At 37.2% G+C, this 22,250-nt stretch overlaps 1 protein-coding gene across 1 annotated transcript in view; it reads right to left on the bottom strand.

The window, feature by feature from the left end:
- Window positions 1–3,631: 3,631 nt before the first annotated feature.
- GPR88 (G protein-coupled receptor 88) overlaps window positions 3,632–22,250 on the bottom strand; it is a 35,125-nt gene continuing 16,506 nt past the window's right edge. The window contains exons 2-3 of the mRNA XM_009333855.1: window positions 5,435–5,543; window positions 3,632–3,731 (exon numbers count right to left, since the gene is read on the bottom strand). Coding sequence (XP_009332130.1) covers window positions 3,632–3,731; window positions 5,435–5,543 — 209 coding nt within the window. The remainder of the gene's footprint in view (window positions 3,732–5,434; window positions 5,544–22,250) is intronic.

Below are 22,250 nucleotides of genomic sequence, written 5' to 3'. Positions count from 1 at the left end.
AGTCAAGATCTGATCCTGCAAACAACTGATAAAATGAAAGAATGTGGGTAACTCCAAGTAATTGAATGGCACTATATCTCAGATGGAAAAGCTATTCAAATTTGCTTTCAGTGAAAATATTTTTGTACGGCTGTGTCTTGAGAATACTTCTAACAATACTCAATTCTGTAAATAACTTTACCTAACTCATTATTCCCTTTGAAAAAACTGTGCCAGCAGTTTAAGAGGGGATGTTACTCACATTCCTAAGTATTTTTGATCCCTAAAAATGAAGAAATAAGTCAGATGACAGAAGTCTGAAGATCTGACTTGATCATCCTGAATCAGGCTCATCCTGTTCGGATGAACTGAATGAACCAATTTTCCCAATTCCACTTTAAAAATGTCTCTAAAATGTCCCGCTTTCAAGATGCTACTGGTATGCATTACATTACTGATATGCCTCTCAGCTCTTTCATGTCCTGTTTATGTATAATTGAAATATAGCAGTTGATAATATAACTCTGGGATTATTTTCAGCGTTTGGTTTCCAGTGGGTATACAAATCCAGTTTGGAATATTTCTGAGGACAACTATTACTGGATAATATAGCATCAGTGTTATGAAAAAAGTAAAATAACATTTTCAGTGTTTAATTTTCAATTGGGAAATGGTATGAATGCAAAGAATGGATAAAGGTTTCCAAATCTCAATTGTTTATTTATTCAACCACTTGAGTGGTTCATATTGGTTGATTATGAATCACTAAATAAAAGCAGCAAGAAATTCAAAACAAAACATACATGTTTTTAAAACATCTCTGACAAATCGTTTGGTATGTAGTAGTTTGGTCATTTGATGTCTATGAAATATTGTCATCATATAGTATATTTTATAAACAGCATACATTCAAATATCTAATAAATGAGTAATAACTTGGAAAAATAAAGGCTGAAGTAACAATGCTGTAAATGCTAAAGAAATTTAATTGATGAAAAGCTGGCACTACATCAGCCTAATACTTTTTCGAGTCAAGCAGGTTTTACAGTTAATAACCTAATGCTAGCTCCAAAATACCATGTTCAGGTGAGAGTAGTACCAGAGGATATAAGGTTCCCGCTGGCCTACAGGCAGCGTGTCTTCTTCAGGAACTATTTTCTTCTGCTTTTTCCCTGACTGCAGCTGCCCCTACATTTGCATCCTCATCAAAGAATAGCTGGACAGTACAAGCTGCTACAGAAACACCAAAGCACATTGTAATAAATACATGTATGGCTCTGTCAAAGACCTTACACTAGGTAAAATAAGAAGCATCAATCACTTTTTTCATACACTGATCATAAACTCATAAATATAAAAGGGATGTAATGATTGTGGGAAGGTAAAATTGTGATCTCAGGCAGAAAGTATGTCTTCAATAGACAATTGAAGTAAGTATATATAGACAATTGAAGTATCAATTCAATAAGAATTAACAACAACAACAATATTCAGAAATATGGAAAAACTAAACAAGACAACCAAAGAGTTACCCAGAAGACAATAAAACAGGGAAATCTGAAGCACCCTAGCAATGTCTAACCAAAAGTCACTAAAGCTGAAATTCACTGAAACTGCCACGGTGGATTCTCCCCTAAGAGATTATTTTTCTTATCATCACCATTGCTTTTATTAGAGGAGGAAGAAAAAAAAAATCTCCTAAGTCTCAGGAAATGCAAGCAGAGTACTGTTCTGGAAGTACTGTTATCAAATCCAGAAACCCCAAATCTATCCAGAGTAGGTAACAACATCTACAGAATGTGATTCTACTTCACAGAAAAGGGTTTTGTTGGAGAAAAGTGTACTCTCTTAGTTAAGGTGCAAATAAATACTTTCTAATCATAGGCAGAGAGAAGCAAGAAATGAAACTCTTCTGCTTTGGCTGCTTAAATAATCATATCTTAAGCTGAAGGAGAAAAGGCAAAATTTCCCTATTTCTGGGAAATCAGTTTCTAGACACAAAAAGATATAAACATAGGAGGCCATATCCGCATGCTGGAAAAATTGTAATCAAGTCCTTCATCAGATAACTTGAAATAGGAAATAACTCTCATCCAGCTCTCAGTAAATTAAACTGGACAGCTGCCACCTCAGTAAATTAAACTGGACAGCTGCCATTAACTTTAGTGGAGTTGGATCCTTACCAGAGGGACTACTATACTGAGGGATCAGACAAATTTAACTCAGACAGTATAGGTAAGAGCAGGGTTACCCAACAAATATTATTAAAGGAAGTACAGATCTGCCAAGAAATGAAAAAATTTCTTAAAACTTGCTCTTTACTCAGCCTCAAATGTGAGCCTTCTATGTATTTTTAAAAGAACATGTATTTTACTGTTGCTCCTACTATCCTCAGCATCAGCCTGCAAATAGGACAAGGAGTATCACGTTTGCTTATTTTCAGAACTAGCTGTTCTGTCTGAAAACAAATAGAGATCAGCTGACAAGTTTTAGCAGTTCACCTCAAGAGTTCAGATAATCTAGCTTTTCATTCAAATGGCACAGAGGAGGATGCTGGGGATAAAAACAGAGGATGCATCTAGATTCACAGTGAGATCAAGTATTATAGGACCAACTGGAAGAAATTTTGACACATGCAGAGCATAATGAAGACTGGAATGTAACAAGTATTACAAAAATATTACTAAAGGCAAAAGAGATTAAAAGAATTAAGCACTGGGATGTAAATATATGTTTTCCAATACATCTAGTAATCAAAAGAGACTTTTCTCAGGCTTTGATGGACAAAGATAAAACAATTGTGTGTCTCCGAAGGGAGTTTGGAAATACTGAACACATTATTTTTGGCCTGGCATCGGAAAATACAAATGCCCTTCAGGAAACTGAAACTTACTTCAGGCTTTTCCAGAATGTAAGAAAAGCAAAGCATTTCAGAACTGTGCTAAGCATTTGCTTTAACTCATACTTCTACAACCCTGTTAAATACCTATACGATGAACTTCAATTAATTTCCTCTAGACAAAAGAGATAACAAATTCTCGATACTTTAATGAATTATTTGAACAAAATGCACGTTATGCAACATGTTAGTTATCCAACATTTCTAACCCTCTTCCTGCATTTTTAATGTACTGCACTGTCTTATGGAGGCTATTAGAGGAAAGCTGAAAGGCTAAACCTCAGGCAGAATTTGGTCTTTTAAAACCTTCACCACCGGTTTTATGATTTATAGCCAAGAACCTATGGAGAAGAGGGCTAATCCTTCTCTTTTGGCAGAGGAGATTTAGAAAAAAAAAAGGTGGAAGGAAACTCATGTAATTTGACATTCTGTTTCCTGTGTCAGCAATAAAATGCTTCATGGCACTTCGCACCAATATCTGCATCTAGAGCCACCATTTGGGATTTCTGCTAAAATACCCAGTGCTGGAGTAATAACTTCTATACAGGGCCCCAACACAGAAACACATGCAACATGTTTACTACTAAGCATTTTTGTGTGCTTGAGAGGGCAGAATCTTTCTGTGGAAGGCATGGCATTCAGGGGAGAAGATGCAGCTAAGTCTAACTCAACAATTCTTCAGCCTCAGATCATGGAGGTATTACAGCAAGTTCATACCTCAGTCCCCCACTCAAACCGCAGCCCTCACCCATCTCATGAGAGATCTCCTTGGGATGCGCACTGGACGTCTAAGAAAGCCTCTTGCAGAGTTTCTGATGCTTTACGGAAGCAGCTGGGATGAAGAGCTTTCACCCTACGCAAAGAGAAGAGTGTCTGATACCTCTACAGTATGATCATGCCTAAATAAAAGCAAGAGGAATGTGCTATAACTCAAATGAGAACTATTCTCGCAGGGAAAACATACCTGCATCAACAAAGAAGGAATGCCCTTCAAGCACCACGTTCAAGGTAGCACCTTTAATATGGTCATATCTTGATCAAGTAACCGAAAAAACATGAACCTGGAGGACGTGTATGAATACAGCTGACTACATGGCTTATACAGCAAATAATGATCTGCCAGCCTCAAAATTTTCAGTTCTCAGCAACCTCAACAGCCCGCTATATGGGTTATATACTGTCTTTCCTTCCTCAGTGCCTACTGGCTTTTTGGTTCCCAGAGCTTCCCTGACCCTTTGCTTTCCCTAACTCCCTCCACTTTTTTTCTCATCACCTGACAATAATACAACCTCCGTATAGCCCCCAAGAGGGGGAGGAGAGCATCACTGACTCCCTATAATTTTCATCTCCGGATGGGAAGGATGAGATCTACATGCAGATCTATTTAAAGGGTTGTGTCTGTTTCAGGAATTGTAACTTTGTTCCTAGCTACAAAAAGAACACCAACGCATTACCCTGTAACCCACATCACACCTTACAATTGTACTCCACATCTAACTTGTCATCTATTAAAAAAAGGGAAAAAAGAAACGACTTGAGAAAGTTTTATCAACTGCTTATTTCACTTTTCTGGAATTTCTGAAATACTGTATATAAAAATAAATGCATCTACTTCCTTCATTATCTTTCTCAGGCACCAGCTCCCCAGCTATGACACTTCCTGTTTGGTTAGCCTGAAGGCATCCAGAATCCACAAAAGATGCCAGATAAAATAATACAGAAGTGTGATAACTTGCATAGACAAGACAATACAAAGTAGCTAATTTCTTATTTTCTTCTATTCAGAGGCATTGTCTATTTCACTTCACAGAAGGAGCAAGAAGTTAATCTAAAAATAAATCGAAACCACCAGAGAAAAAAGTCCCTACTTTTTATCTTAATCTCTTGTTGCTGGCAAAAAACAAGCTGTGGAAATTCCGAATCTATTTCTTAAAAAAAGAAAGCATGATTTTAGTGATGCTGGATCTAAAAGTGAAACTGTTGAATAGCCTTTAAATCCACATACTTCTTAGAGTGCCAAGTACTGTACTGTAAGTCAAACTTTGTTAGTTTGGGTAGCTGAGCTTCTATTGTCTTCATAGTGACAGATGTAAAAAAAGTTTTCCTTTTGAAATATTCCCCAGTGTATATCAAGAGCCAAATTCAAATACGAACCTTGGAGTATTAAAAATCTCTTCGGGAATTTTGAAGTGAGAGCTCAGATCTACTTTTATTTTGAGTCAAATATATTGAGACATGTCAAAGTCATTTGTTCTCACTGGAATTATAGCTTTTCAGACAAAACTCATTCAAAATGGTCAGAGTCAAAAAATAAAGTGGGATTTGGGTCAAAGTGCAGATGCTAGCTAGGACCTGGGATACGGCAAGATAAAGTCAGCTGAAAACATTTAACAAGGAATACGACCAAGCTACTTAACTCCCCCAACACTCCACATGAAATTCCAATACCACTAAATATCATTGTGTACCTCATTAAGGCCAGCATTTCACATGATCAGGTGAAGTTAATCAAGAAAAGGGTGGAGAACTTTTTGACCAAGCTTTGTTATTACTCACCAGCTCTCCAAGGCACTTGTCGATCCTTGACTATGGGAAAATGGAGACCAGTCACTTCCTTGTTTTCCACCTCCTTCCTGCCCTTCACTCATGAGGTACATGTATGTCCCTATGGACCCAGAAAGACAAAGGGGAATGATGAGAGCAAGGTCTGTAACAGACCATTCCAGCTGAAACAAATGCAGAACTTGGATTCCCCTACACAGGCTACTGAAAACTGCACTGCTACTAATTGATTATCCTTCAACTTGTCTATCACAGACTATATTCTTTATTCTCTTACAATGGTTCATATTCTGGAGCTGGTTTCAGCTGTATAGGTGTTACTTTCGCTGCACTGCGTTATATAAATGTTATCTTTGTAGTCCCACAGTGGACTGGCTCACTAAAAGATAGAAATATTACACAGGTATCAGAAAGGAATTAAATAACTTAACATTGCATGATTCAAGAATCATGATTCTTTAAATCTCCCAGGGATTGCTCAATTTTTTATTTTATTTTTTTTTTTAAAGACACATAAGGAAATCTTTCTTTTATCTAGATATTGTCACTCTTCCCTCTCTGGAAGTGGACTGAAATTTCTAAAGGAAGTGACACTCCAAATAGAAACAAGAAAGAATGAACGGATTTTTATTTCCGTCAAGCCAAAATGACAAGTATCCAAGAGAAAGTATTTTGCAGTAGCAAAATATGTGTGTTTGTGTGTGTGTACATATACTAATAAACTGAGTGACACTTAAAGCCAGCTGCAAGTCTGTTAAGGATCTGGCACCTTTCCTTTATCTCTTGAATGTGCTCTACCCTAAATCAACAAGATGCTGTTTTGTTACTTAGTCTGTTTCTCTCTCTCATTTTTTCACCGCAGAGTTAAGTATCATCTTAACTACTTGCTTTGTTAACACTTTCATGGAAGGAATATGCTAATGTAGGAGTAGCTAAGTGATAAAAACCATGGGCAGCTGAGTTTTTCTAGACAAGCAAGGGTAAGAAAGATGTGAGTTGCTGGGGTTTATTTCCCCTTTCAAGACAATCACTTGGCTAGGCATCAAAGCCCCAATCCTTGTGGTCTGATATAGGCAACTGAGCATGACTTTCATAGTTGTGTCACCCTCTATCATAGACCATGTTACTCTCTAGTGATAAGAGAGGCAACTTGAGAAATGTGACGCGTGTTTGAAATTGCTGTCAGGCAGGATAAAGGCCTGTGCTGAATTAGCTTGAGAAATGTCTGACTTTCAACATTCCCATGCTTCTTAGCCAAGGATCCCTCCTGAAATTTCCCAGAATTATATGTGAATACCAACTCATAAGGAACAGATGGTTTAATGACCCTTTTGGTTGGATAAATTTTGCCTCTATTGACTTCATTTCTGACTATAATTAGCTCCACAGCATGAGGAACAGATATTAGTACCTGTCTCCCAACAGTTCAGCTTCAGACAAATGCTCTACCTATACGGTTTTCTGGCCGAGGTTCTCCCCTGCTGAATGAAATCGCTACTGACTGGGTCAGACGGCCATGCAGCTACTGCTCGAGCTTTCACTTGGAAGCTGGGATATCCTAATGGGAAACAAGATATTTCTGTGCAGCCCACAGTTTCTAAAAGATAAGGAAGACATGCAAATGTTGCATATGCGGTGTCGAATCCATCAAGGACTAAATCCAGTTAAGTTCTGGTAGGCTCATGAGCTTGAGATTAGTCTTACCTCTGTAATGTCCTTCTGTATTCAGGATATCAAGTAGTATGGTGACTTGGTATCTGCAAGACCATCAGGATCAAGGCACAGGAATTTCCAGGGGCATATTCAAGGGCGAATTCATCAAGATTTTGAGCGAATTATCTTACACTAAGTTTCCTAGATTATTTGAAAGAATACAATAGAATTATCTTACACTAAAGAGAAATACTCTTGAATAATTCTGTATTATTGATCTAAAGTGTTTGATATAAAACTATCAGCCTTTAAATGATTTATTATTACATTTTATTACACTGATTCATCTGCTATGGTGCCAAGATCCAGCTGCTGACTTTGCTTTTCTTGCACTTTCAGGTGTCTTGTGCCGTGACTGTACTGAATTTTGTGGCACGAAGAGAGATGTTCATTCTACCTCTAAGGTCAGCATATGGATCCTGCTGTAGCTTATGGCTTCAGAAAATGTGTTTGTACATAGCAAATATATTCTATTAACAATTTAGGATCTCAGACAATTTAAGAAAAAATTGTTTCCCTTTATCCTGCAAATTGGATTTGTTAATTGGAATGTTTATTTTTGTTTATTTTTATATGACATTTATTAATTGGAAAATAAATAAATAAAATGTATTTTTAAAATATTACTAGAAGTTTTTCACATTTAAGGAAAAGGAGGACAAATTTTCAGGTGGAGTCTATGGTACAGAATGATTACAAGAATGCACAGAAATTTATCACAAGGTTGAAAAGTAAGCAGTGTGTTTAAAAATCCGTAACTAAACCCAGGGGAAAAGCAATTACTAAATTAATCTGCACTATTCACTAGTGCCTACTAGATCATCATATTGCTATTTTAATACAAGTGACAACACTGCTTTCTAAGTTACCAAAAGGATTGGACAGTACAGCTGAAAAAGACCATTAATTTAGACTAAAGCTGCAGCTTATTATAAAGATGAATAAATGAGGAGTTGACAATTTTGCATAATATTCTTTGTGAAGTTAGTTTCATTTTTGTGAATTATCTGTAAACTTACCTTGATCTTTTAATTTCTTACTCTTGTTTATAAAATTTAATGTTTTAATGAATGCATTTCATACTATGGTATTTGTCTATTTTCGTCAGGATTTGTATTGTACAATACGGCATTTAAGGTTCACTTTATCCTTTCAATCCTTTTTTAGGCGATCAAAACCCAGACAACCAAGTTCAGTGCTTTGACTGACAGACACAACTATCTGCTGGACTTGACTGGGAATAGCACTTTTCTGGCACATAGCTATAAAGCAAACCATTGTGAATAACTGGAAATCCTGGCAGGATCTAATTAGAAGAAATAGGACATAAAAACAAGCAAGAAGTCATCTGTAATTTCTTGGTAATCTCATAATAACCAAGTTATATCAGTTGTAACAATTTCATAGCTACTCTTTAAGGTCACTGAAGGACAAACACTATGGAAGCCTAACCTGATATGTGATAGAGAACTTCCAGTTTTATCTTGGCTTTAATTGCTCACTGTCTGTCAAAAGAGAAACGTCTACGTTATTCAGAGAGCGCTCTCAAGTACAGGGAATGTCAAGAGCCTGGAGTGAAAGCGAGTGTAGTCTGCATTGTCACACCTGGGTTTACAACACACAGAAGTGTTCAGAAACAGTGAGAGCAGCTTTGTGCTTCTCAAATGAATACGCAGTACGTGCCCAGGAGCCCGAGGCAGCTTTAAAATCTTGCTGTTAAAAAAGGAATGAAATCTACCACTCCTGCCAATGTAATAGTGCTTTCCACAGAGATAATTTCTCAGAGAAGAGCCTGTGAAATTTAACTACTCAACTGAGAAATTTACTACTCAATGTATGCATGAATGCCAGACACTGCCACGAACTTCTTCATAAAATTTCCAGGATCCACATGGTCAGAGGCTATTGGAAAGAGTAGTAAAACAGATTCTTACAAACACCGTAAGTTCTTCTTACTCTAAAGCTTAAAATCTTTCCTGACAAACCCTAGCTTTCTGCTCAAGAATCACTTACAGCCGCTCCACAAAACAATAAATAATGCAAATAGATAAAAGAACAAAAAACAGAGAAAAAATGGAAAACAGGAAATGGATATTAAGGAAAAAGCTCTTCCAGAAACATTATTACATAGTCTTAAGTCTTCAGTATCTCACACATTTTAGGAAAAATGTTTTGTCTTCTCAAGTAGTTCAAATGGAGGGACAAATGGTGCTACCACGTACAGTTCAGATAAAATAAATTATTATAGAGAATATTCTTATTCTCTTATTCTTGTTTTCATGTACTATAAAACACATGATGTGTTTTGGGTTGGAGGGTACACTTTTTATCTTCTTACACCAAAAGGAACCTTTTTCATCCACAAATTCTGCTGCTGCTGTTTCTCCCTTACATTTAGAACTATTTGCTTGTGATCTTCTCCGTAATATATTGAAAGAAATGCAACCCTACACCAAAACTTTTGACGTAAAGGTCTAATTTTCTAAGAGAAAGAGGGTTTTTCCAGTTAATTCAATATTCCTCTGAATCTTTGTGAGAATCATGGGAAGTAGGCCAGAGGACAGCTAGTACCCCAGACCTCACCCCTCCTCCATTTACAATATTTCTGAATTCAAATCCTGTTTGACTGTGCTCACCAGTGTAGTTTTTATAAGAGAGAGATGGCATTATCCAGACTTTGACACACCACTGAGGTTTTGGTTTATCAAACTTAGATTTTTATCAGAATATACAAACACCTGCAGTGGATCAGTCAGAATTTTATCAAGGCCAGAATCCCATCCCTGACACTGGCCAAAAGCAGATGAAAAGATAAAAGTTTGAGAATGGGGGAAGCACAAGTGACACGGTTGCTTACACAGGGGCTCAGAGAGAGATGGTTTCTATGCATTTAGTCTGTGTTTTTGAGAGCATAATTCAATACAGGAGAAATCCTATGAGCAAATGGAAAAGAAATTTGAGTAATGTCTACGAGATTTGGAAATACAAGTCTACTGACATGTATTCCTAAAGCTTGTAGCCTTTGAAAATCTTATTCTAACCAGTGTAGAAAACCAGAAATAGTACTACTTACACTAGTTAATTTAGAACTCTGGAATCACCTGCTCTGTTCTGCCACTCTAAAACCAACTCTGCCGCTTTATACAGCTCTCCTCTGCACTACTACCGCAAAATCTCTTTTTCTCCGTGTAACTGCAAAACAATCTCAGTCATTCCTGAATCTAGAATGCCACTGAACTTTATCAGATGAGCTCTTCTGAGCATCCCAATTTTGCACAGAGTCTCTGTCAAATTTCTGCGTTGCAGATCAGCTGTTGCTGCCTGCTAACTGCTGCTAATGGGTTACTCGCAGGCCATCTCACAGTCCTGTTACCACGTTTTGGCTGCCTCTACTGTGTAGCAGCTCGTCCATCCGCTGACTTTGCGCTACATGCTGTTACAAAGCTGCCTGTTGGCATCCACCTCTAAAGGTAAGTTTTCCCTAAGTTAATCATGTTACCTTCTTACTTAGGTTTTCATTCTGGCCTATTCTAAAACCCAATGAACTCAAATAGAGAATCTTCTAGAGATACTATTAGGCTTTGCATTGTCCCCTTCAGCTGTGTAATGACTTACTAATTGATTTCTTGACATTGAAAGCATCACATTTACTACCACTGAAAATTGGAATGACTGTAAGACTAAAGAGCTACTTTGCTGCCATGGATCTGTGTAACTGAAGTCACGAGGAACAAGATTCTTAAGTACTTCATAGGCGACCTCCTGCTACGAGGGGCCACTCAACCCAGGGCTCAAGCACAAAGCGTGGCTGTATTTCAGAAGGCTGTCTTTGCCACAGTACACAAGTTTGCAAACTTTATCACAGAGAATAAACATCTTTATCTAAAGAGCGAAAGTTGGCTTTGCAACACAACTTGAAAATACATATCAAAACTGATTTCAAAATACAAAGAGGCTTCAAACAAAACATGCGAAATAGTAAATCTCTAACGCATATAGTCAAAATCACTTTATTTTCTGATGTGTTTCTTTCCATTCTCCTCTTGGGAGAAAATTGGCATTTACCATTTTAGTGGCATCTATTATCACTCTTTAAACATTTCTCAATTTTAGCAAAAAAATCTCCACCTTCTCCAAATACACTATAGATGAAACCTTTCTATGGCTTTTCAAAATCCCGATGTCACACAGGGGATAAAGAAAGAAACAGGATATCCAAGTAAAATATACAAAAATAGGAAGAAGTTTGTTTATGAAATGGCAACCAGAGTCCTGACATATACAATATTCTCATTGTTTTTTCCTTTGCCATAAGTTTTCTGACCCTTCTGTTTTGTTTTTCTGGTTGATTTATTCATCAGCTTTTTCTATCACTATGGCAAAGGCAAATATCCTTTGGAAGGAAGACCATCTTCCCTCCTCCCCACTTCCTCCGGGACAGAGAAGAAAGAACATCGATTTATTGTCCTGACAAAGTTGGCCACCTGGACAGAGAGACCCATCGTTCTCAGGCCAGAAGTGCAAGACTATAGTGTACTCTGGCAAAATCTGCCTGAGGAACAGATCATTTGCCACATCAGCAGCATTTACTGTTGGTCCACTGTCTAACTTACAGCGATAGTCAACAGCGGGTGCCCCAGCGGAAGACGAAGACTGCACATAACAGGCCAAGTTCATCATGCACTGCTTTAAATAATTTCCTTATTTGCACCGAATATTATGTCCCCTTACGTGAGGTATGACTTCCTTCTTTGGCTTGGCTTACTTTACTGCACATATTATTCCTTCAACAGTGAAAAACCACAAAATTTTCAAAAAAAGCCAAAACCCATGCAGAATGAACAATACATACAAAGAGTGGTACATACTGGAATATATAAATTTGTGTAAAATTCTAGCATTTTACCTGTGAAAACAGCAAGAAACTTCCTGAAAGTTTCCCAACTAAAAACTGTCATATAATCAGACAGTATCATTATCTGAAATCAAAACCTACTTAATTCAAGGAAATGCGAAACATTTGACTGGAAATGAGAGGAATTCTCACTTATCACAGCACAGTGCTTGCTATTCTTCTGATAAGAAAAGTAATCTTCCTCATTTCATCTCTGCTGTGATATTTTTAACACTGGAATTGCCTGTATTTAGGCTGTGAGCTTAATATTTGACCTTTAATCGAAATAAGTTATAGAAAGAAAGAAGAAAAAATGTAAAAAAAAAAGGAACTTAAGGTTTATGATGGTCTAGAAGTTAAAATCATTGCCATGCAAAAACTGATTTTTTTATTCTTTATACATTCCACCTAGCTGTAGGATTTAGACCAGTTTTATTGAACTTCAGTAACTGTGCAAGTTGACGTATGGACACCTACAGATATCCTACATTTAGGTGTTTATATCTGCAGTTTAATCCCATCCCGTTATGCCCCTTTGAAAGAATATTCTTTCCCAGTTACAGTTTAAAACTCCTTACAACACAAAACTTTATGGCCTATAGTAATATTATAAAAATGTTCTGTGTTATGTGAAACATATGCAGATATATCAATATAGTAAGTTGTTAATGTCTGAGAGACATATATACTAAGTAATTATACGCAAAAGAGAAAATACATCTGTTTCTCCATATACTATAATTTCTTTCAGAATAAGTTTTTCTTAGTGATTTATGTATATACTGCAGATTACTACTGAAAATGTCTCCTGTAAGCTATCTTTTAGTAAAGCTACATAAAATACAAATAATTTGTTTCCTAGTGCCACAAGGAGTGCTTATCTCCATTTATTTTTTCAGTATTAAGAAACTCCATAGCAAAAAGAGAAGCTCAACTCATTTCAACAATGAACTTATTAGTCCCATTCTCCATAAGACAAGGAATTTATAGTTGAAATTATCTCAGATTTATTGAAATTTAAGTTCATAGATAAACATTTTTCTCACTTTGCTGGTGAATGCCATTATCACCAAGTTGTTTGTATGTGCACAAGTGGAGGCCATGGACTACTATTTCCGATGGAAACCGCTATTTGACTTTTGTCTAACAAGCTCAGAGGAAATGTGTGCTGCTATTCAAGCTGGGATGGAAAATACTCACTGTGAATGAACTACACAGGAAAGTTAAAGACCTAACTGTAGTAATAAAGGGAGGGAAAACAATACAACATTCCAAGTTCTAAGTTCTATTAGAATCCTTCTAGACAACCTAAACGTTGAACCAATGCATCTACATGTTGAATTATGTCAATCTTCAGAAATACTGCATTCTCTACAGGGCATATAAAGTCCCTACATAAGCAAATAGGCAACTAAATCTCAATTTTAGTTTTCTTTAAAAAATGGTTGAAAAACATTTTCAGTTACAAAAAATAATAATTCACCCACATCTTGTTTTGATTTTGACATAATTGTCATGTGTGTTCACCAGCAGGACGCAGAAGTCATCTCCCCGATGCAGGTACACAATTGCTTTCAATATCCTGACTGACTTTTTTTTTTTTTTTAATGTGTAATACATTCTATTCCTTATCATATTATTAGAGATTTTTTGAGTTGACATTCTAGTTATATTTTTATAAATGTCCATCCAGCATTATTATGTAGTAAAGCACCAGTTATTAATATTATGATGATAATAATAATAATAATAATAGAAATAGTACTCATCTAGAAAAAAATTAAGCCAATTGAGAGACACTAGTATTATTTTTTTTTTCGCTTCTCTACAGAGAAATATGTGACCAGAGTGATTTGGCCTTACAAACATTCAGGAGATTTTCTTCATGGGGGCCCTGTAAATCTTGCCACTAATCAGGCATTGCAAGTTCTTTATTTGTAATAACGTCAGAAAGTTATTGGCAAGGATTAGCACTAGCCATTGAATTTTGATTCTTTTGGACGAATTCAAAGAGGATGGAGCCTTGTCTTCCTTTGGAAGGACTTCAAAATTGTAAATGACAGCCAAGACAAGCAGCCTTTGCTAGGAAAAGTAATGTTAAAACAATGCAGTAGGAAGTTTCCCTCTAAATTTTTTTATACAAACCTTTTGGGGAGCAGAGGAAGGTAGCGCCTTTCATCTGAAACAATAAAACCCAACCAAATACGATTTAAAATATCTTTTAAAAGGAAAAATAGTCTTAGGACAGTTGGAAACTAACTACTGTTACTGTTAAGTAGCACTGAACTGCTACAGCCTGTTCTCTTAATTGACAAACAAGGTTACTCTAACCAGCCCTGCTGTGTGTCTCTCTTTGAACGAAAATCTTCCAGGACTAACACAGCTGGAGCAACAGTAGCAAAGAATGACTTTTTCCTCGTTAGGAGGGCAGTATTTGGGGCAGCTGTAAGTATATGTGCTGTGGCTTATACCATGCCCCTGGAATGAGCTCTAGGCGATTCAGGGTGAGCTGTTCCATGTGAAATACGAGGAGAAAAAATGGTTTTGGTAAAATATATAGCACACGGTAACAGGTAAGACACATTTTAACAAAACATATGGTAACATTTACGTGTGTTGCAAGACCATATAGCTTCCAGTATATGTCATGTTATGCCACGGCATGTGGAATGGAGCAGTTTCTAAGAATTTTTTAGTTAGGAGAGAAGACTGTTACATTTAGGGGCAAGTCAACCTGCTGTAATGCTACTTTTGCAATTAGGTTGTTTTTGCATTACATTTTACTGGGTGGGGATACACATCAAGCTAACATACAGCCAGTCCCCAGATGCAGAATAATTTTCATCTTGGTTTTCAGTACAGCTTTTAGGACCAATCATTTAAATTTGTTTCTTAAGACAGTCTTGCTTTGTACTGGCTGTACTGAGAATCGACTCTGTGATGGGAGCATGACAAAATTCCTCCCTCTGCTATGGCCACATTTTTCCCAAATATTTTGCTACAGGTGATTTCCAAGCTTTTATTTCATTTTGGTGTCTATTTGGAAGATGGTAAGAGGCAGTTAGTTGATAACATCAGCAGAAGCTTAAAAATATTGAGGAAGCAAAAAGAAGAAAAATAAAGAACGCCAAATGCCCACGTAGCGGTTACAGAAACATTGGCATTCCACACAATTATGTTAAAGAACAGTAGGTGCTTTAGGAGTCCCCACCCTAAAAGAGTTTCCTGTTTTTCAAAACCTCAGCTACAGATGCTAAATGCTAAAAGATTCACCTTAATGCAGTTCATCTCATTACAGCCCCTATGCCCTGTTTGTAAATCTTCTCAATCGCTGAAATTAAGCTTTCATACAGCTGTGAATTCTGTGCAAACTGACCACTGTGTACATGCCAGATCAGAACCTGATGTGAACTTACCTGAATTAAGGACCTGTCTTCTCTTTTTCACTGTGGGGTACCTCATATTTCTGAGGTGCTACAGTAATAATTAAAAGCCTTAAAAATATGCAAAAAAAGAAAATTGAACTATTGAACTAAGCTCATTTCCTAGCTCTTGACGAGTTTGTTCATTCAGCTATAGGGTTAGCTTTAGACTTTAAAAACGCTCATTAAAACCATAAAGATACATTTACGGAAACACAGCTTCACAGGATAAAAGCAATTAGTCATGGATCAAATACTGTTAATAAAATGAAAGTGCTTTGTACTTCCAAACTTGTTCTAGTGAAGATGACTATTGATCAAAACACTTTCTTAGAAACTCCCACATCAATAGCTATATGTAGAAACAAAAAAAATTACATAGTCAAATTCTGTATTGACATCATTTGATAAAACAAAATCCATCTCAGGGTCCCTTCCAAAGTATATCTCCTGTTTTAGTCCATTTTCTCTCTTTGATAAAAGGAGAATGAGTCAGGCTTTTAAGAAACCTGGAGAGCAGACACTCAGGAGTACTGTCCTTCCCAAGTTGTGTCTAAGCTCTTAAGATACTTTTTAATGACCTCAGAAATTTGTTCTGGTAAAGTATGAATACTGCTTAAAAGAATTTGTCTAGGATCTCTCAATTTGATTAGTGTATTTTTTTTTTGCTGATATCTCAAGCAACGGTTTTCAAAATACAGGCTGCAACAGCATGAAATCTGATTAGACCTGTGCTGCTGATTCCCAGACTTTAATGACAACCCCCCCCAAAAAAAAAAAATTAAATCTGATCCAGACATACAAAGCCTCACCAGTCCCCACTCATTGTCTTTACAGTACATGAGTTAAAGCAGGTTGTTGGCAATGACTGTATTTTTCCTATAAAGGCTTTTTGGCTTTGAGATGTTGTCTGGCAATTAAGACTATTCTGAAGATGTCTGCACCCCTCACAACATCCACTGAACTGTGTAAATTTTCCATATTACCAACATCCTTAAAAATCACTACAGAACCATTTCCTAGGTAAAATCTCAAAATTCTCAACATCACTTTTGATCTTCTATAGAGTTTTTTGATCTGTTAAGCTTCAAGACATGATCCTTCCCTACGCATATGAATGACGGTGTACATACATATTTTACAAATACAGTAGAAAACACATTTTCAGGTTCTTGGTTATTCAACCATATTGGAGTTTAAAACACATCACCAGTATTTTAGCAACTTCCATATAAAACAGACTGGTCATAGCAAAGTCTCCAGTGGATTTCATGATATATATGCTGCTCTTATGATATAATTTTTAATATCCTGCACCCAAAAATATATAGTTGCTCACATTACTTATTTTAAGATGTTCCTTAAAACACAAATCTGTAAATTTTAACAATTTTTTTAAATTTTTTGACCAAAAAATTCAGCTATTTCCAAATGCAGGTATCATCCCCTCATAACTATTGTGTATGACCAGACCATACACATACCATCCCTTCAGAGCAAATAAATATATTTCAGTTCTTGCTTGCATGTACTCAGGATAGTCCTAAATGCACATACATCATAGCCCAACAGCACAGCTGATCTAGTGGAGCTGTAAGCTTAAGGCATTCCCATGGTCTCTGTCAGTGTGACATGGTACGATGGAATTTCTGCAATAAGATATTAAGTTTAAAAATGCTATCAAAGTTGCAAATCCACACGCTATAAAATGTGAAAGAAGAGAATTAAAGTTTACTTACATGCTCACATATGTTTTTGCCAGGAAACCTTCAGTTCCTTTAGTGCAGAAGATAGATTGACTGTGGGAATGAATGAGGAGTTGGAGGACAAGGGAGACTGTTTGTACCTGAACTTTGCCTCATTTAGCCACAATTGAAGTTAGTGAGAACTATCTTTTGCCTAATTAAAGTAGTAAGGAATGCTTAGCACTCTGAAAACTCAGGTGCTCAAATTAGGCATTCAAAGTTAATGGAGTTGAGGTGCTCCAGAGAAGTGGGAGGAAAAAACCAATAAATTAACCAGTGGCAGTTATCTTCCATGTTTTGGTAATCTACATCAACTGTGTCGGCGTAGATACAACAAAAACACGTGTTCATAGAATCATAGAATAGTTTGGGTTGGAAGGGACCTCTAAAGGTCATCTAGTCCAGCCCCCCTGCCGTGGGCAGGGACATCTTCAACTAGGTCAGGTTGCTCAGAGCCCCGTCCAACCTGACCTGGAACGTTTCCAGGGATGGGGCATCCACCACCTCTCTGGGCAACCTGGGCCAGTGCTTCACCACCCTCAGCGTAAAAAATTTCTTCCTTATCTCTAGTCTACATGTGTCCCCTTTAGTTTAAAGCCATTTCAATGGCTTCAATTCAGTACAATTCAGTACATTTACTGTTCAATTCAGTACATCTACTATCCTCTGAAAGCTGCAAGGGAAAGGAAAGATTTTAAATCCTGTTACTAGTGGGAATTGCCGTAATATCCTCATGATTATGAGGAAATGCTTTGAGACTACAGACGAAAACAAGAAGGCATCATAACTGAGCAACTGAAAAAAACAGCTTTAGGCTATATCCAGCTTCTAGATGGTTTTCACCGTCACATGGGAAGTGACACCCATTTGTCCCATTTCCTACAAACACATCCACTTCTACAAGGAAAGAACACCAAGCAAGACCCAGATCCCCACAGCAGTTTCTCTTGCCAGAAGTTCACATTTTTTCCTGTACTAAGTCCACCTAAATTCCAGAGAACTCGAGGGAAATAACATCTCTGAGCAAAGACTGAGATTTTTAGTCCCTGGAGCAGGACACGTGCAGAGTCCTTCAGTTACACCAGGAAAACACTTCCTTTTTAGAAATGGGCCTGATAAAGAACTTGCTCTGTGACAGTCCATCTTATAAAACACGATAAATCAGGTTAGTGTAGCTTGGATGAGGAGCAACTCACAGATAACAGTCCAGCACTTGTGGAGAACCCAGGTGCCTGATCCCAAGCAGCCAGCGGTGTCTGCTGCGAGCCCCTCCACAGCACAGGCTCCTCTGGGCTCCTACAAGGAAGTCTTAAAGTTGACCATGAAGAATCTATCCAGAGAGCTCATCGACCAAAGCACAACATTCGGACTATGGAGAGAAAGACCTCATGCAGAATTTAGATTCAACAGTGATTCCTAACATTGGGGTATTTTGCGAGACGTAACATTTGTAGTAGGGAGTTACAATGGAAAAAAAGAGTGGAATTGAGCTTGTTTAATATCAGATAACTGCATATTACTTGTAACCTTAAAAAGATTTATTTACAACACACATACAAAAGTATATGCCCTGGAGGTCTTAAAAGCTTCAGAACATTCCTATTATCATCTCCATTTTCAAACGCGGATGGGCCTATGCTGTGAGGGAAACCTTTGCTCATGTTAAAATCTTATGCTTCAACTACCTATGGTACAAATCATTCCCAGCTAGATGTCCCATGCACAATAGTCTACATTATACAATAGCAAAAATAATAGTCTACCTATTATCGTGTTCACAACATACACAATTTGCTGCTCTTTCTAGAATTTTCTGCATAATAACATACTTTGTCAATAGTGTGCAGCAGCTCATCGTAATCTTTTCTAAATTTCCTTTTTTCTTAGATGCTCTAACTACATCCGGAAAAAGTAAAACAGCCCACAATAATACATTTACTAACAACTTGTTGATAGATAGATGTACATTAATAGCACTCCTTCCTGATAAAAATACCAATGACTGATCCCCAATGACTTCTTTGTCATTTTGTGAATAAGTACGTAGTTTTTCTTATTCAGACATACAGACAGCTGCAGGTCATGTTCTCACAGTAATTTCCTCTTTCTTCTTTTCCTTTTGGACAGTCAGAAGTCATGCAAACTCTTCTGAGTATGCTGATGGCCTCATGCAGTGGGGAGTAGGAAGTCATGGCATAAATATCTAACGAGCACAAACACATAAAGTGTGTGGTGCTCACTAAAAACCCAGGGAAGTGGTTGAGTCACCATCCCTGGAAGTATTTAAAAAATGGGTAGATGCGGTGCTTAGGGACATGGTTTAGTGGGCATGGGGGTGTTGGGTTGACGGTTGGACTCGATGATCTTGGAGGTCTCTTCCAACCTTAATGATTCTATGATTCTATGATTCTATAAAGAACCAGTATCTTATGAAAAGATAGCTACAAAGAGAAATTCACCCTTGGGAAGAAAGCTGCCTCTCTGCCAAGCAGTTTTGCAGTACTGCAATGGCAAATGCCCCAAGTTATTTTGGTGAGTTCAAGACTGGGGAAGCCCCACTGCACAAAGCACTGAAACACTTTCAACACTGCTGTTTGAAAAGTACCCGGGAGATCTACTTCTCACAAGCATACAGTTCATGTATACAAAATTGTTCTCAGACCCAAAGGAACTGAAAAAATTGCCTTCTTCACTATCACATGCCTATACTTCTTCTTGATTATCGCATGCCTTAGTAGCCTCTGGTTCCCTGTAACTGTTCGGCACTTTTGTCCAAGCAAACAGCAATGGCTTAGAATGATGAAGACAATCTGCTGACAAAGGTAACTTGCTCTGTCATTCTATCCTTATGAACCTGTATAATACCAAACCTTGGCTATTCTCCTGTGATAGAACAGTTGCAAGTGCTAGCGTTTAAATTCACATCAGGTATATGAAACTTTTGAACCTTTCTTGCAGTAGTGTCTCTTTAAGTACCTGGGCTTTCCTCTTTCAATTTCCTTTCAGTTATCAGTAAGTTAAGAGTTATTTTGAAACTCTTCTTGCTGGTAATTAATTTTTCGTCTTATTTTCAGGATTTCAGTTTGACTATCTTTATCCTTAATTATGAAATCATCTGCAACCTTATAAACTAGTTCCAGCACATCCAGTTTCCCTTTGCATATTTATTTTCTCTTCTCAATTCTGCAGAGGGTAACTTCAAAAACCGGCTGTTCTTTTCTTTAAAGATTCTCTTCTACACTGACAGTTCTCACATTTTCTACCACCGTAACTGTTCTTGTGCCTTTTTCCAGTCCTCTCAAGATCACAGGCTGAACGTTCTCATTTATTTTCCAGTATGCCTTACCAAAAGTCAGTTTCTAACATTCTGAATTACAGCTAATCTCTTACTCAATATGCTGAACATCTCTCTTATTCCTTTGTAAAAATTTCCTCACTTGTACCTGAAAAGACTTAGCAAGACCCCTCAGCTGAATACTTTTTCACAAGCCATTAATGGTTCAAGCCGCTATTGAACGTAGCCTGCAACTGCTCTGATAGCTAAAACTAGCAGAACTGTAAGATATTTTGTAGCATAATATTTGCAGGCATTTAACCTGTTTACGTTTATTATAACTTCCAATACTAGCTGAATTCTCAAACTCCTTGCTTGCAAATCCTTCCCAAATCTAGCCCCATATTACTTGCTAGTATTGCGTAAACATGCTATTGTTCTTTTCCCACCTAGTTCCTGCTCTGTCATTCCAGCTAGTTCATTCGTACAAAAATAGTAGAATTAAATTGATTAAGATTTCCTACTATTCTTTCTTCCAGTTATCTTGTTGGAAATGCCCCACCTACTTAGAAACCTGGAAAAAAATTCTGAGATATGAAGCCTTCTACAGAAGAATAAAAAAGAAAGAAAAAGAAGAAAAAATGGATAAAAATTCCTCTTATTTGTGAAACAAAACAAAAGAGAATTTTAAAAAATTATCTTAATACTCTTCACACTAAGTTCAGTGTAGGCTCTCAGCACATTGCATACTCTCAAAACTAAAAAAAAATAATATTTAGATGTACTCTGCAGGTAAGTATTTTTGGTTATTAGTTCTCAAAAAAACTGAAATATATACTCAACATCAGTGAAGGCATTAGTTCCAGTTAACTATGTAACTGGAGTCTCATATATGCTTAAGAGTTTTGCTAAAAGAGCCCTTACTATCATAAAATAAGAAGTGTAAATGAAGGTGTAAAAATGATAGAAGACACTCCCTGTAGTTGGTAGAGCATTGACCGATGAACTCAGAGGCTCACAGGCTTTGTGTAAAAAAACCTTAACAAACTTTTACTGTAGCAATCACATCTTAATAGCTCTGAACACGTTTTGTACATATGTACTAATAGCAGACAGCTGTTTAAAGAGCATTTGAAAGCTGTGGAAATACCCTTGTAAAAGAGAGGAAATGGAAATTCCCCCACATCCCATTATTATTTCAAAAATTTATTTATATAAAATTAATATCAGTCATGGATGAAGTTGAGTGTTTAGGAATACAGAAAAATCTTCCTGCATTCCTGATATTTTGTAGAGATCTACAGGGGCCTGTGCTGTTCCAAAAATCTCCTGCTCATAACTATTCTTTCCCAGTAAAAACCTCATCTCTGTTAGGTATTTGTCCCTTCTTTATTTTTTTTGGAATCACTCTTGTATTTTGCAAGACTAGACTAGAACAGAAAGAAAAAGAAAAGGAACGTACGTGGTCAAACTAACACCCGCTTCACCCAAACGCTGCAGACAGCTAAGCAGACGCATGGAGATGAGGGTCTTTTCTCTGGCTTGTTCCACTAGTTATGAATGACATAGACAGTGGGATGGAGTGCACCCTCAGCAAGTTTGCAGATGACACCAAGCTGAGTGGTGCGGTTGACACGCCAGAGGGACGGGATGCCATCCAGAGGGACCTGGACAAGCTGGAGAAGTGGGCCCGTGTGAACCTCATGAAGTTCAACAAGGCCAAGTTGGGGCAACCCCCGGTATCAATACAGGCTGGGGGATG

The sequence above is a fragment of the Pygoscelis adeliae genome, unplaced genomic scaffold (assembly GCF_000699105.1).
Source record: "Pygoscelis adeliae isolate BGI_AS28 unplaced genomic scaffold, ASM69910v1 Scaffold10, whole genome shotgun sequence".
NCBI classification, from domain to species: Eukaryota; Metazoa; Chordata; class Aves; order Sphenisciformes; family Spheniscidae; genus Pygoscelis; species Pygoscelis adeliae.
Note: the sequence above shows the minus strand (reverse complement) of the source record. Positions and strands in the feature narration are given on the sequence as shown.